Genomic DNA, 15,881 nt, shown 5'->3' with positions numbered 1-15,881 from the left:
TACCAAACAACTCCAAAAATTTTACCAAAGAAAACCAAATGTGTTGTTTGGTAACACTTAAAAAAATAGTTTTTTATTTAATTAATTAAAAATTTGACAATTAAACATAAAATGTGTTTGGTAACTCTATTTTTATTTATTATTTTTTTAAATTTTAATTAAAATTTATTAAATTTTGAAAATAGAATTTTTTCACTTTCAAATTTTTTTTTAAACGGATTTCAACATTTTTTTTTCTCTTCTCTTATTCAAATCAACACTTTATTTTATGTTGTTAAACAAAAAAATAAAAATAAAAATTATCAAACACATTTATTATATTTTGTTTTTAAAAACAAAAATAGTTATCAAACATATTTTTATTTTTTAAAATTAAAAAAACAAAAATAAAAATAATATTTCCATTTTTAATTCAAAAAGAAATTTTTTAGCATACACAACCAAAATGGTTCATTTTACACTTTAGAATCGATTAGAATTTCACTGTAGTCCTTCATAAAAACTAGACTATTGGTTTTATAGGGATATTTATTTGCAACAAAACCTTTTTTTTAAACATTGCATATATGCTCACAATTCCGTAAATTTTTTATAACAGTAGTGTACTTTGGGTCTTTTAAGTGCCAACAAAGACTATGTGGCATCAATCCATTTGTCCACGTGTTGTTGATGTGTCCAAAATTTAATGACATGTATTAATACCTTTTTTTTTCTTTCTAAATTCATTTAAATTTTTGGAAAATCATTTGAAACTTATATCTTTAATTAAAAAAATGGAAATCGTAATTAAAACAAATAACAAATAGTGGTCATAGAGGCATAACCTAGTGATACCACACCTATCTTCACAAAGAAAATGTCCCAATTTGGAATCCCCTCATTCAATGTAAAAAAATAAATAAAAAACAAATAACATAGGTAATAATACATGTGTTGTTATTTGTTTTTAATTAGGATTTATGTTTTTATTGATCAAAGATATTTGTTTTTTTTTAAAAAATTAAATGATTTTTTTGAGAAAAAAAATAGGTAATAATACATGCCAATATGTGTCATGTGATCATTATTGGCACTTAATGACCAAAACGTAACGGCTGCTACAAAAATGAAACGAAATAAGAGTTACCCCAATTTTTTTTATTAGATACATATGTGTAATGTTTGTAAAAGAAGAAGGGGTTTTGCTGTAATTTTTAATTTTTATTTTTTTAACTGCTCAAAGTGTGTGAAGTATAAAAATATAATTAGATAAAGATTTAGATTTAGAGAGAGATATACCGGCTGGCCGATAGGGATACCATTTTTTTTCACCTATAAAAAAGAAAGAAAAAAAATTACACAAGAAAATAGAAAGAATATTTAATATTATTGTATAAGCAAATTAAACAATTGATTAGGTTATAGAACTTACTAGAGGTTATAACACGGGCATCAGTTGAATAGCTAAGGTTGAGAATAGTTGGATAAGTAGCATCTTCCACATATCTTGCTGTATAATAATTTAAACCAACAAAGTCTATGGACCCTCTTATAATGGTAGATTCTTCTTTAGTAAATTTGGGCAATCGATTTCCTACTAACCATCGCATGCTTTCAGGGTAGCCTCCCATCATGATTGGATCCAAAATCCTAATTTTTAAGTAAGACAATCTAATTTATTATATTAATCTTGATTACTACTACCAATATTGTTGCACATAATATTTAGTATATTGCTGTTATAATTATATGCTTTCATTAAATAATTAATATGTGATTGTATAGAGTACTAATGTAAAAAAAGTTAAGAAAATGGAGTGTGGGACAGACTGTAAATTTACCATCCAATTGAAAAATCAAGAGCTCTAAAGGTAGCTAAGCGACTGTCCATTGTTTCAAATTTTGGTATCATGCATTGACTTACAACTACTATCCCAATTGCTCCATTTTGAGACACCTGAAACCATTTATAAAGATATTTTATTACTTAATATATCAATTAATAAAAACATTCCCAGTAGCTCGCTAGCTATTATATGTGAAGTTATTTCCTTTTTAAGGATTTCATATTTGCTCTTATAGTAAAATAATTATAGATATTTTTTTATTAAAAAAATTACAATTAAAAATAATAATCATATATCACATTCGTACACTATTTCTTCTATCAATTTTTTTTTTTTGACAAACTTCTTCATCAAATAATTCAACAACTAAGGGTCCGTTTGGTAAAATTTTTGTTTTTAAATTTTTTAAACACAAAAATAGAAATATTATTTTATTTTTGTTTTTTTATTTTTAAAAAATAAAAATATGTTTGGTAACTATTTTTGTTTTTAAAAACAAAAAATAATAAACGTGTTTGATAACTTTTATTTTTATTTTTTGTTTAACAATGTGATGTGTTAATTTGAGGAAGAGAAGGAAAAAATGAAAACTGTTTAAAAAAATTTTGAAAGTGAAAAATTTCTATTTTCAAAATTTAATAAATTTTGTTTAAAATTAAAAAAAATAAAAAATAAAAATAGAGTTACCAAACGCTATTTTATGTTTAATTGTCAAATTTTTAATTAATTAAATAAAAAACTGTTTTTTTAATAGTTACCAAACAGCACCTAAATATGTTTTGGAATATAGAGTTTTGGTCATCTGTAAACGCTCAATTTTAAGTAATATATACTTCAGTTTTATTGTTCTAAAAATAAGTACACGATTCTTATTTTTACATATTGTTTAAATTTAATTTGAATTCAAAACAACCCTAACAATATGATTCTTAGACATGGCATCAACTGACCACAAAATTACTTTTTATAGTTTTTAGTCAACGATAAAGTAAATAAAAAAGGACACAAGTTATTACACAATACTTAGAGGGTGTTTGTTTTGAGTGGTTGAGTTGTCTTAGAAAGTGTAAAGAGACTTAGGATGGAAGTAATATTAAAATCTTGTGTACAAAATGATTCACTTTATCTTTAAAATACACGTGGGACCCATACAAATTATTAATTTTACCTTCTTAAAATTTGAACTAAACATAAGAAGAGTTTTATATTCTCATTCCCACATTTACTTTACCCCATACCAAACACTCCCTTAAAGAAATTAATGGAGACAAACATATTTAATGGGGTTCAACCCAAAAGAGGTAACCTACATTAACAAACTTATGTTGTTATAAATGACCCCAACTACCAAAGATCGAATGATATCAGAGTCAACCAAATTTTTGTGAGCTATAGAGGGTGTAAATTAAAATGGAGAGGTTTTTTTGTAAGTGAATAATGCATATTGTGTCCAAAATCTATCTAAATATATAAGGATCATTTCTCCTCTTATTTATAGTGAGGATTAGTGTTACATTAGAGATATGACTAACTGTAGCTAAATCCTTCAAAATTTAGGGTTACAAATGACTAAGCCTATGAATATTTAGTTGAATGGGGCAATGAAACTATAGAAAGGCTATTTGAACAATAAATACAAACAAAATTACAACATAGGAACAGAGGCTAGACACACAAACAACTCTGCATATGTGTTTATATGAATATTACCTAGGTGAGCAGACCCTTTTAACAACCCATGTCAAAACTATTTTTGCCACGTCATCTTCCAAAAAATGGGTATAACATTTGCCCCCAAGTCAATTTTTATGACGGGGGATAAAGTTGGCTTGTGTATGAAAAGACCTTGAGAGTTGTTTGCTCATTTGTCATATACCATTAGACCCAACAATTCGCTTCCCAAGTTACTTTGACTTTTTACTTTCTTACTTATAAGGAATTGAACCCCACCATTTGTCTTTGACCTTCCCCCAATCAGAAGGTAGCGCTAGCATGTGACCCCATATATGAATAGAGCCACAATTATTTTTTTCAAAACTTTATGACTTCTTTTTCTCATGCAGCTCGACAGACAGACAAACCCAAGCTTCAAATCATCAAGAACTTGACCCTTTGTCAAGAAATCTTCAAATTTTTTCTCCTATCAATTCGTATAAGTTTCACCACCATCTTCATGTACTTTAATCAAATTTTAACGTATTTCTTAGGTTAGATTCATTCCATTCGACCTTTAAAAAATGGAATTATAGGGCTTAGAAATGTTCTTTCATTTTTTTTACTTGATTCTAGGTATTTTAGGTAGCTTTTATGCCAAAATCCTTAGGATCGGTTTCTCAATAGTTTGATTTTTTGATTTTTAGGCTTGATTGCATGATTAAAGTGATGAAAATCACTTTTTTGAACCCCCAATGAATAATATTCTTGAAGAACAACCAAGAACACCAAAGCCTCCTGAAGAAGCTTAGCGAAAAATCCCTTTTTAATCCATTTACATTGTTGTTCGTAGACAAATGGTGTTTGTCATAAGCAAATAGACACATTTCATTTTCCTCATGCAAATATATCCCTTTTTATATACGAACAACTCCTTTTATACGTGAAAAAGTCATCACCTTTCGTTGTTTTTTTTTAAATGTTCTTGTGAGTGACTAGTACTCAAAGAACTCCTACGATTACTCCAAGATGAAGAGTTTGAGCTCAAATCGCCCTTTCCAGATCCTATGACAAGACATGTGTTGAGATTGGTTAAATATAATTGTTAAGTTATTTACACAATTTGATGCAAAGCATGTTGATCCCAAACGAGGGTGTTTTAATATTTAAACTCGCAAGTGCACGAATCGTTTCGGAATATAATGTTCATGTAAGTACGAGGTCGAACCCATGGGAGTTGACTAACATCAAAAGAAACTATTTCAAACAAAGCAAGAATATTCTAACCTAGTTCCAAATATTTGATGAGATTTTGTTTTAGAAAAATAAAAGACAAGTAATAAAAATATTAATGATAAAAATGGTTTTCAAATGAGATATGTAAAATAAGATTATTAAGATTTTAGAATCCACAAAATGCAAGTTCAATAGTATTTATAAGTATATTGATTCCCAAGTTTTGATATAGTTGAAATAAATCACACTATATATTTTTTCAAAATATATTTTCTATTCAAGCACAAGTTACTATTTAAAAAATGTAGGATTTTTCTTCACTTATATAAGATATAATTTCTAAGCATTAGTTGTGTTATAACCTAATGAAACTACAAGAAATCAAAGAGATTATGTTTAGGCAAAATATGATACTTATGCTCTAAGAATTAGATGTGAACAATTTAATGAAAAACATTTAATCAAAGAATATCATATTTTTGCATAATGAAGAACTAAGTGTAATATGCTTTAACACTCAATAATAGATGAAAAATGCATATCTTTGATAGAAAAATCCATAAACAATGTTGTACAAATGGGAAATCAACATACAATAAAAAAAAAATACTATCTAGTTACATTTTGCTTCATCATCATCTTAATAACCTTTGAAAAAGATTAGAAGCTCATAACTAGATGAAAATAAAAATTACAAAATAACATACTTGACATGTTCTTCAAAAGATGAAAATGGTAGAGAGAAACTAGTGAAAAGAAGAGAGAAAAATGTGTAGAAGATGTTGAAAAAAAGACGAAGAAGAAGAGCCCTCCAAATGGTCTTACAAGACTCTATTTATATGCAAAATGTGGAGATTAAATTAATCAAATTAAAATAAATAAATTGATTAATTTAATTATGTTGGGAAGTGGTAGGATAAATAGAGTAAGTGTAAGAGTATTGGAAATATGAAATGTTTGGTTGGGTAAAAGATTAGTGAAAAGCTAGGGTAAAAAATAAATTAGGAATGTTAATTAGGTAAGAAAAATAGGGAAAAGTGAATTGATATTTGAGTGAAAAATATTGGGAATGAAAATGTGATTTTTGGGTCTTTTTGGTGGTTGTTTGGTGCTTGGTCTAGGCTGGGCCGAAATGGGCTGAAGGCATGGACTGATGCTGAGCCAGGCGTTGGGAGTGTGTTCATTGCATGGGCCTGGCATTGGGCGGCTTCTGGGCATGGGGTAATTGATTGCTTCGGCTGAGTGCTTGGCACGGACAGAAGGTGTGTGATGCTATATGCTGAGTTGGGGAGCTGCTTGGTCACGTGGCTGGAGTGCAGGGGGAAGCACGACTGGGAAGGGAGCATCAGGCGGCTGGGCAAGCTGAAGCTTGGGCCGAATGGGCCTGGCAGGGCCCAAGGTGGCTGGGCTGAAAGTGTTTCCAAAATGCCAACTTTTCTATATTTTCTCCAAAAAATACTACTTTTCTCTCATTTTTCAAAGCTAAAAAATACCATAAATTCCCTACAAAATAAATATAAAATAAATCATAATACAATATTTTCAACTATAAAATAAATTAATTTAATTCTTTGAAAATATTAATTATAACTTAATTTATATTTTACATTTAAGTTCAATAATACAACATTTTTTTACCACTAACTTAACAATAATAATTTTAAATAATTTAACTATAATATTTTACAATAATATAACTATAAAAATACACAAAAATCTATGAAATTAAAATAAACCTAATAAATTCAAAATTACTTAAAAACTTAATAAATCAATTAAAAACTCAAGAATTAAGCAATAATTAGCATATAAAAAGTGGTAAAATAACTCTATTTTGTAGAGTTATCAAAGCACTTAACGATTTCACTTGATTTGAAGTGAAAATATGAGTTGTTATTGTAGGCATTGATAATTGACTTTTATGGGTCTAAAATTATACAATGAGGTATTTAAACTTACCCTAAAAGTTTGGAGTTATTTGGAGGTGTTTAAGGAATTTTTTGAACACCTTAGGCAGTGGGATGTCGACATGTCGTAGCCTATACAAGCGACATGTTGCCTGATATGTGGCAATACGTGGCACATTAAATTATTATGCATTTTGGATCCAAAAATATATGTTTAAAATGTTGTTTCTTATTGGTTAAGCCTAATGGCGATGCTTACACTACAAATAAGGATTATTAGAGTTGAAAAACATTAATCACACTTTTCAACTCTCTCTCTCTCTAACCCCCATATCTCTATAACTTTCTTATAACACTCATTTTCTCTAAGAAACTCACCAAGAATTGCTTGACTTGTGTGAGTTTCAAAGGTTTGTTTAAGCTCACTTCTCATTCCATATTGCTGAAGCTTCAAACAACTTTGGGAAGGCTTGGAATAGAGATTGTGGACAATGATATTTCTCATGTATAAGCTCTTGATATTCCCCAAAGTTTGAAGACTCAATTGTTTAATTTAAATGTTGTATTTCTCTAAAACCCTAACCCTTTGAGATAGACTATTTTGACCTAGTTTTTAAGTTTCCCATTATTTTTTTGGTTTTACCTTTCATAGTTCTATTATATTTCATGTGAGGATTCCATTAATCTAGGTGGTATAATTTCACCCTCCACTTTGTGTCAATTTCTATATTTTTCTTTAATCTTTGTTTTTTCAAGATTTTTATTCATACTATGCATGTGATTCTTGACTAGTCTCTAGGGTTTGTATAATTGAATTTATTCATATTATTCATTGTTAATTTAGAGAGTGCAAGCCATAAATTCCCAATAGCACAAACATCAATGGATTGAGTTTAACAAAGTACTTGATCATGCTGCGTTCGACATGCATATCCAATAACTAAGGGAAGGAAAAAAGAAATTCCTTTTTACTAAGTGTACAAACGTGATCCAGACCTCTGAAAATGACCCAAGGCGAGATCCTAACCACCATACCTGTGAGATCGTCATCTTAGGTTGAGGTTCTCTTCTTCACGCCATGTGCATTTAACGATAAAGTCTGCTAATGCCTACTCCTTGGTCACTGTTTGTGGAATGGTGGTAGGTGATCTTGTATTGTCCGAGCTCGATCGTTGACTCCAATAGGCAACCAAACACATTTGGCCACTAGAGAACTTTCTTAGAGGCTGGTCGATGATGACTTTAATAGGGTGAACTTGAAAGTATAGTCACAACTTTCTAAGTGTGAGCAGAAGGCCATACACAAATTTTTCTAGAAAGGGGTACCTGACCTTAACCATAATCATCATTTTGTTGTCATAATACATTAGATGTTGGGCTTTGTCTTCTTGTCTCATTAGCCTTGTGTTGATCACGTACTCAGAAACAAATCTTTCTCATCTACGTGCTTTGATAAAAGAGGAGGTTGATACAGGTTTTGCTTGATCGCTGTCCACTCAAATTTTTTGTTCCCTCTAAGCAGGTTGAAGAACGAGATACATTTGTTCGTTAATTTTAAAATAAACCTATCGAGGGCTACAATTTGTCCTGTTAAACTTTGCACATTTTTGTTATTCTTTGGGAAATCCATGTCTATCTAGGCCTTGATTTTATCCGGGTTGTCTTCTTTGCCTCTTGAATTCACTATGTACCCCCAAAAACTTTTATGAGGACTTCGTATTAAACTTACACATTTTTGGGGGTTTAGATTCATATTGTACTTGCACAAGATGGGAAATACTTCTCCTAAAACTTGTACATGCCCCTAGCCTTCTTAGACTTCACCAACATATCATCAACATACATCTACATGATTGTTCTACTATGGTTTTTAAACATCTTGTTGTCTAATCTCAGGTATGTGGCTTCAGTGTTCTTTAAACAAAATGGCATAACTTTGTAGCAAAAAAGTCTCATTTATTTATGAATGATGTATGCTTTTTGTCAGGGAGATGCATGGCGATCTGGTTGAGCTAGAGTACACATCCATAAATGAGAGCAACTCATGACCTGAAGTAGCATCAACGAGCTAGTCTATTTGCAGAAGTGGGAAACAATCCTTCAGGCATGTTTTGTTGAGATCTGTGAAATCTACGCATGTTTGCCCAGTCCTGTCTGGTTTGCGAACAAGGACGAGGTTCATTACTCAGGGCAGAAAATGAGCCTCCCTTCTCATTTTCTTCTAGCTTATAGAATTCTTTTTTTAGCACAATGTACAATTCGACATCCAACAACGATCTTTTTTGCTGAACTGGTGATGCTTTTGGGTATATATTTATGACAAATGGGTTGATGCCCACCATGTTGCTATGCACTAGGTAAAGACGTCTTGTTTCTTTCTTAAGAAATCTACTAGCTCCATTTGTATCTCCTTGCTCAATTTTTTATCGACTCTCACCACTCTAGTAGGGTCACTATTCTTCAGTGGGACTTTGTCTAGCTGTTTAATGGATCCTAAATATTTTTTCTCCCTAAAGTGAGGAACCAACTCCTCCTTGCTTTGGGCAATATTTCATTTGGTAGCATCAACTTGCTACCATGTTTTGCTAGTAGCCTCTCCACGACAATCACAATCTCTTTGTCATCAATGACTAGATCCTCCATCATCTGGTTGTCAATGATCATTTTGGCACTGGCGCCCTTCTTCATGTTGCTTATTAAGGCATTGTAGCACTTTCTTTCTTCTCGATAGTTCCCTTGGATACAACATATTCCTTTGGTGGTCGGTAACTTCATTGTCAGGGGCCAGATAGAGGTCACTTCTTGCAGATCTATTAGGACTGGTCTTCTTGAAATCACATTGTAAGCCGATGGACAATCAACGGCCACAAAAATTTCCATAGTAGTTGATCACCTTGGTGAATCCCCAACTATAACATTTTGCTTGATTGATCTAATTAGTGCCAAGCCTTCACCTTTGAAGCCGCATATAGTCATAGTGCAAGGCTATAAATCACAAACATAAAGCTTCACTTTCTCTGGGGCAATCTTATATAAAATGTTGATTGAACTCCCATTATCGACCAATACGCTGAGTACCTTCATATTCGTTATTTGGAACCTTAAGACCAATGGGTCATTATGGAGGTAATGCACATGTTTTGAGTCTTCCTCATTAAAAGTCACCGCATGTTGTTCTACTAGAGGGGTTTTTTACGACCTCTGCTCATAGGTCAATAACTCACTAGGCTTGTGATGCAACTCGCATACATATTTTTTTTATGGGATTTACTATTGTCCACAAGAAGATGTTGGCCTCCACATATGGTGTACAAAGTCCCTTTGACCTTAGACATTTAACCATTAAGTGGGGTTGATCGATGCCTTTGGTGACCATAATTAGGTTGGTTCTACCCTTGATGATTCCACACATACTACCAAAGGTGTCATTTGAGGATGAGGAACTCATTCTCATCTTTCAAGTGCTTCTATTCTTTTGTATCATGACCTATATCATTATGTGGAAACGACAACATTTATTTTGGTCATGTTTACTCGCTTTTTTCTTCATAGGAGTTGGTCATCTATATGGGGCTTGGTTCTAAGAGGCAATGTGTTGACTTGATATTTAGTCAATGACAAAGGACTAAGGTAGTTGCACAATTCTTAAAAAAAAGTAAAGACAAGGAAATAAATGAAGACATGAATTTAATGTGGTTTGACCTAAATCAATCACTTGCGTCCATAGACTTATATTCTCATTTATAAACTCAGCTATCCCTAAGATCAGATGACCCTTAGTTAACCGAGTTTCTTAGGATTAGAGAGCTAATATTGCAAAAAATGAATTTTTTTTAGAGTGAATAATGTGTAGAAAATATACATTTATCATCACTCTTATTTATAGCGAATGTTAGGGTTACATTAGAGGCATGAATATCTATAGCTAAATCTCTAAAAATCTGGGATTACATATGATTGAGCCTTTGAATATTTATTTAGGTAAATATGGAAATGATTCCACACATATTGCCAAAGGTGTCCTTTGAGGATGAGGAACTCATTCTCATCTTTCAAGTGCTTTTATTCGTCTGTATCGTGACCTATATCATTACGGAAACAACAACATTTATTTTGGTCGTGCTTGCTCGCTTCTTTCTTCATAGGAGTTGGTCATCTATATGGGGCTTGGTTCTTAGAGGCAATGTGTTGACTTGATGTTTAGTCAATGACAAAAGACTAAGGTAGTTGCACAATTCTAAAAAAAAAGTAAAAACAAGGAAATAAATGAAGACATGAATTAGAGAGCTCAACTATCCCTAAGATCAGATGACCCTAAGTCAATCGAGTTTCTTAGGATTAGAGAGCTAATATTACAAAAAATGGAAATTTTTTAGAGTAAATAATGTGTCAAAAAAATACATTTATCCTCACTCCTCTTATTTATAACGATGATTAAGGTTATATTAGAGACATGATTATCTATAACTAAATTCCTAGAAAACTGGGACTACATATGATTGAGCCTATGAATATTTAGCTAAATCTGGGAATGATGCTACAACAAGGTTATTTATACAACATATACGAACAAAACTATCAAATATGAACAGAAGCTAGACATAAGAACAACTTTGCTCATTTGTCTATGCAAATGACATCTTGAAGAACACGTGATTCGTATTGTCCACGTAATCCATTCTTTTCCACGTCATATTTCCAAAAATAAGGTATATCATGATGTACACGTTCTCACGCGATCCAATTAGAGGAGTGTAATTCCTGAACCTTGGTTCATATTTAAGCTATTTTTCTTTGTGCTTTGCCTTTTTATTACTATCCTACTTCTGATCATTTTGACATTGGTTGTTGTTTGGCCTTTTCCCACCATTGTTATTGGTATTACTATTATATTCGTTGTTGTTGTACTGGTGGCTGCTCGTAGCTTTACTTATCGCCCTACGTGAGCTGGCTTGACTGATGGCCTCGTTAAGCTTGATGAATTTATCAACTCTATCTAGAAACGCTTGTATTGTGTGAGCTGATCGTCCGTGGAGGCTTTCCCAAATGGGACTTTCGACTTTTATCCCTACCAAGATGACCATCATCCCTAACTATCTTGGCGTGAACGACCTCTTCATTGAAGCACCTGACATAATATTTCTCCTTGTTTAAGGTTGGCTAAGTGGTTTGCTTCATGGGGATGTACGCGAGCAGCATAGAATTGTTAGTGAAATTCCTCTACGAACTGGTCTTAAGAGTAGATGGAGTTGGGCTGAAACTTCACATACCACTGTGTTGCTGCTCTAGTCAATGTTGCAGGTAAAATTATAGGCATGATTTTTCAAAAACTTTCTAGATGTCCATTTGGGTATCAAAGTTATTAATGTGTTCAATGAGATCTCCTTTCTTAGTGTAGTTCATCATTGCTGGCATTCTAAAGTTAGATGGCAACTCTACATTTGCAATCGATGCTGCAAATAGGCTTGATCACTTTAACCCATGGACGGGTGCCCCTGTTAGGTTCTTTCCACCTAGTTCTCTGATCGCTTGGTTCAACATGTCAATCTGCTTCTGTATGGGGTTCAGTATGACTGCATTAGTTTTTGGTCGTACTTCTTGACTCTGTTCAGGTTCAGGATCTCTAAGAGGTTCACCACGGTTGCTTCTTCTAGCGTCTAGGTGTTCTGGAGATCTGATCCTACTGTACTCAATACCTTTAGGCATGGAAAAATGGGGTGGTGAGGTGGGGCGGGGCGGGGCGGGGCGGGGCGGGGCCCTGACCTGATGGGGCGTCTTTGCCACAGTAAAAATGAGGTAGTATTCGATTTTTTTTTCTATACTCTAACCCAATATTAAAAAAAAGATTATTTTGAGATATATGCAACTATTATATATTTTTCTTAACATTATTATTTATAGAATGTTTTAGTGTTGGTTTTACAATAATGAAGTATCTTTATATGTATTTTTGGTACTCTTTTATATTAATTTTTTTTTTCTCTTTAGTCAACAAAAATATATTACAAATATTCATGTTTAGTGTGGTTCTACAAATAAGATAATATATATTTTGAAACTTTTTATATTGAAATGGAGCCATATAATATATATTGTATATACTATTTATAATTTCATTTCTTACTTTTATCCTAATTTAATTATAATTGTTATTTTATTTTTTTAACGGATTGGGGCAGACCCGATCGGATTCAGCCGGGACCCAACCCGCTCCAAGAAACTTGTGGGGGCGGGGTGGGTCCATTTACATGCCTAAATGCCTTGCCTTCTAACACATTATTGGAAACTTTGCTATAAGCCTCATCTTCCTTCAAAGTCTGACAAATAGATAAATAACAGATTAAAGAGCGACCAACACCATGTCTGGCTGATCTTTGAAGGTTGTCTCTTATGTTTATATGAATAGCACCTGGGCAAACAGACTCTATTGACAATCTACGTCATCTCTGTTACTATTTTTGCCACATGATTTTACCAAAAATGGGTACAGCAACATTAAAACTTCAGAATTTGATGATAAATTATTTTCTAACATACTTATTTAAATAACACAATCACTTGTTTATCAACGTCATGGCCAATTCCTTTAATTATGTAGAAAGTCATCGTGAATCAATGTCAAATGTTGTTTCGTATATTTTCTAATATATTTTGGAGAGGCTTCAAATAAACACAGATATAGTGACAGGGGAGATGAGAGGATAAAAGAGATCGAGTTGCAGATCGAGTTTATGAACAAAATGAGGAATTCATTTTCTGATAAACATATATGTAGGGACACATTAGTCCAAATTAGTTATTATGGTCGTTCTCACTTATATTTATTTATTTGAGTATTTTATTCCACCAAAGAGAGAATCTCGTGATAATATAATTAATACATTATGGATGGTGATTTTCATTTTTTTTTTAATATTCTGACATCCCAACTAAACAAACACTACATGCATGAAATGACATATTTTTTATTCCGAATTAGTTGCATTATTTGTCATTAATTATTGTAGCATATTATAGTAAACATGAGTGACAGAACATGTTGATGAATGATATATGATATAGTTTTAGTAAGCTAACCTGATATTTGTGTCTATAGAGATTTACTGCAACAGCATGAGCAAGAATGATGTGGTGAACCACAATATAAGGTTCAGTTCCTGAATTTCCAGCACTGCAATTTCCCATGAAGTTAGAGCATCGACCTGGTGCATTAGTACCATTGCTATACCCGGCCATTCCAAACATGTTTGGCTCATTAAATGTTATCCATTGCTTCACCCTATCCCCAAATTCTTTGAAGCAAAACTCCACATAATCTCTATAATCATTCCTGTATATGTATTTATATTATATAGTCGAAAATTAAATTATTATAATGTATAAATGATCTCAAATGTTATATATATGTAGCTGTCTTACACAATTTTGGGACTTAAGAATCCGCCATACTCATCTTCAAGAGTTTGTGGTAAATCCCAATGGAACAAAGTTACCAAAGGTTGTAGACCTGTGTTCAATAATGAAGAATAACCCAATCAAGTGTTGAAACATATTCTATCGATTATATATATATATATATATATTTATATATATGTGAGAGAGAAAGCTGAGTCACTCACCATTAGGTAACAGCTCATCTATGAGACTGTTATAGAACTTTACACCCTCCTGATTCACTCCTCCACTAATTTTACCTCCTGTATATATATATATATATTTTTGTAAACAAAAAAAAACTGTATAATAACACATAGAAATGAAGGATAATGCCAATTACATTGTTTGATCAACTGGGAGAATATAGTACTAACCTGGTAGTAGTCTAGGCCAAGAGATGGAAAATCTAAAGGAATCATAACCAATGTATTTCATCAATGCTATGTCTTCCTATAACATTATATATCAATCATTTCAGTAAAAAGGCTCAAAAATATATTTGGCTAATTAAGCAAATAGCTGCCATATAATGATACAAGTTTTATTAAAGAAAAAACAATATAGGAGTCATTTTGTTATTTGGCAGAGACCATATAATGAAATGATTTTTTTTATTATTATTATGTTAAGATTCATATAAAACAAAAGCAATAGGGCATTATTTAAAACGAGCCCCATAAAATAATCATGATAAGATTCCTCATGTTCCCAAGTTGTGTATGGGCTCATGAGAGTGTTATCTAATTATTTAGTGTCTTTTTCTTTTTTAAAGATACTAGTGTATTATAGTTCATTTAATATTGAAAAGATTAATTATTTAAATGAGTAGTTGTGAAGGAAATACAAGCTGGACGACCAAATAAGTGCCCATTTAAAGGAATAACAAACAAGTTGGGAAAAGAATAAGAAAAGAAACATTATATATTCAATGATATGGACGACGATCCAAAATAGATAAGTAAATTATTCTTAATTCAAATATTTATATATTTTCAGTTTGTAGCATATATATATATATGTTAATTTACATGAATTTGTCAAATTAGTTGGTGTACATCATTGGAAAAGAATACAGCCGATCAGCGATTTCTTTTCCTTTTCTTCTTCTTAATATTTTAAATTGAAACTCAAATGGGCACAGCCTTAAAATATGGGGAGGTCAATTATTAAAGGGAGTAGTATCGACAAATATGGGGAGGTCAATTATTAAAGGGAGTAGTATCGACTTAATCATACACAAACTTATATGTAATTGGAAAATAAATGAACAAGTGAAAAAATTATCACTAAATTAATACGTAAAATTGGGGATTAGCCTTTGCACTAGAAAGATTATCTTATCTGTAATCAATTACACATCTGTTTGCTTAAACTTTTATTTGTTTTTATTTTGGAATTTGGTATATATATGCTACGTATTAAGTATTATTTATTATGTCATTGCCAACCAAAAAATTATAGCTTAAAGCGATTGTAAAAGTCCTCAGCTATATCTCCAGTGCTGTGATCCGCAATCTTTTCTGAAACAAAGTTCATCATAGAGGAATCGATTGAGTGAAAATTATAAATAGACTAACCAGTAACCGCTCCCTCCCTCCCTCTTATCCTATCAATAAAATAATTAAAATTATAAAAAGAGAGACCTGGGTGTGTTCTTGTGAAGGTGTCCCATATACTGGATCCTCTGCCATGCCCATGTGTGGCTCCTTCATACTTCAAAATCAAGCAATTATTATAAGAAAAATTAATGTTGCTAATAAGTTAATTTTCAAAGTTAAACATATGTACCTGGTAAGCACTTGAAGCAGTTCCAAATTGAAAG

At 31.8% G+C, this 15,881-nt stretch overlaps 1 protein-coding gene across 1 annotated transcript in view; it reads right to left on the bottom strand.

The window, feature by feature from the left end:
• Positions 1–1,319: 1,319 nt before the first annotated feature.
• LOC133801566 (beta-glucosidase 17-like) overlaps positions 1,320–15,881 on the bottom strand; it is a gene marked incomplete in the record, with an annotated part of 466,706 nt that continues 452,144 nt past the window's right edge. The window contains 1 exon segment of the mRNA XM_062239810.1: positions 1,320–1,573. Coding sequence (XP_062095794.1) covers positions 1,335–1,573 — 239 coding nt within the window.

The sequence above is a fragment of the Humulus lupulus genome, chromosome 1 (genome assembly GCF_963169125.1).
Source record: "Humulus lupulus chromosome 1, drHumLupu1.1, whole genome shotgun sequence".
In the NCBI taxonomy this organism is placed as follows: domain Eukaryota; kingdom Viridiplantae; phylum Streptophyta; class Magnoliopsida; order Rosales; family Cannabaceae; genus Humulus; species Humulus lupulus.
This window is presented reverse-complemented; position numbering and strand designations above follow the sequence as displayed.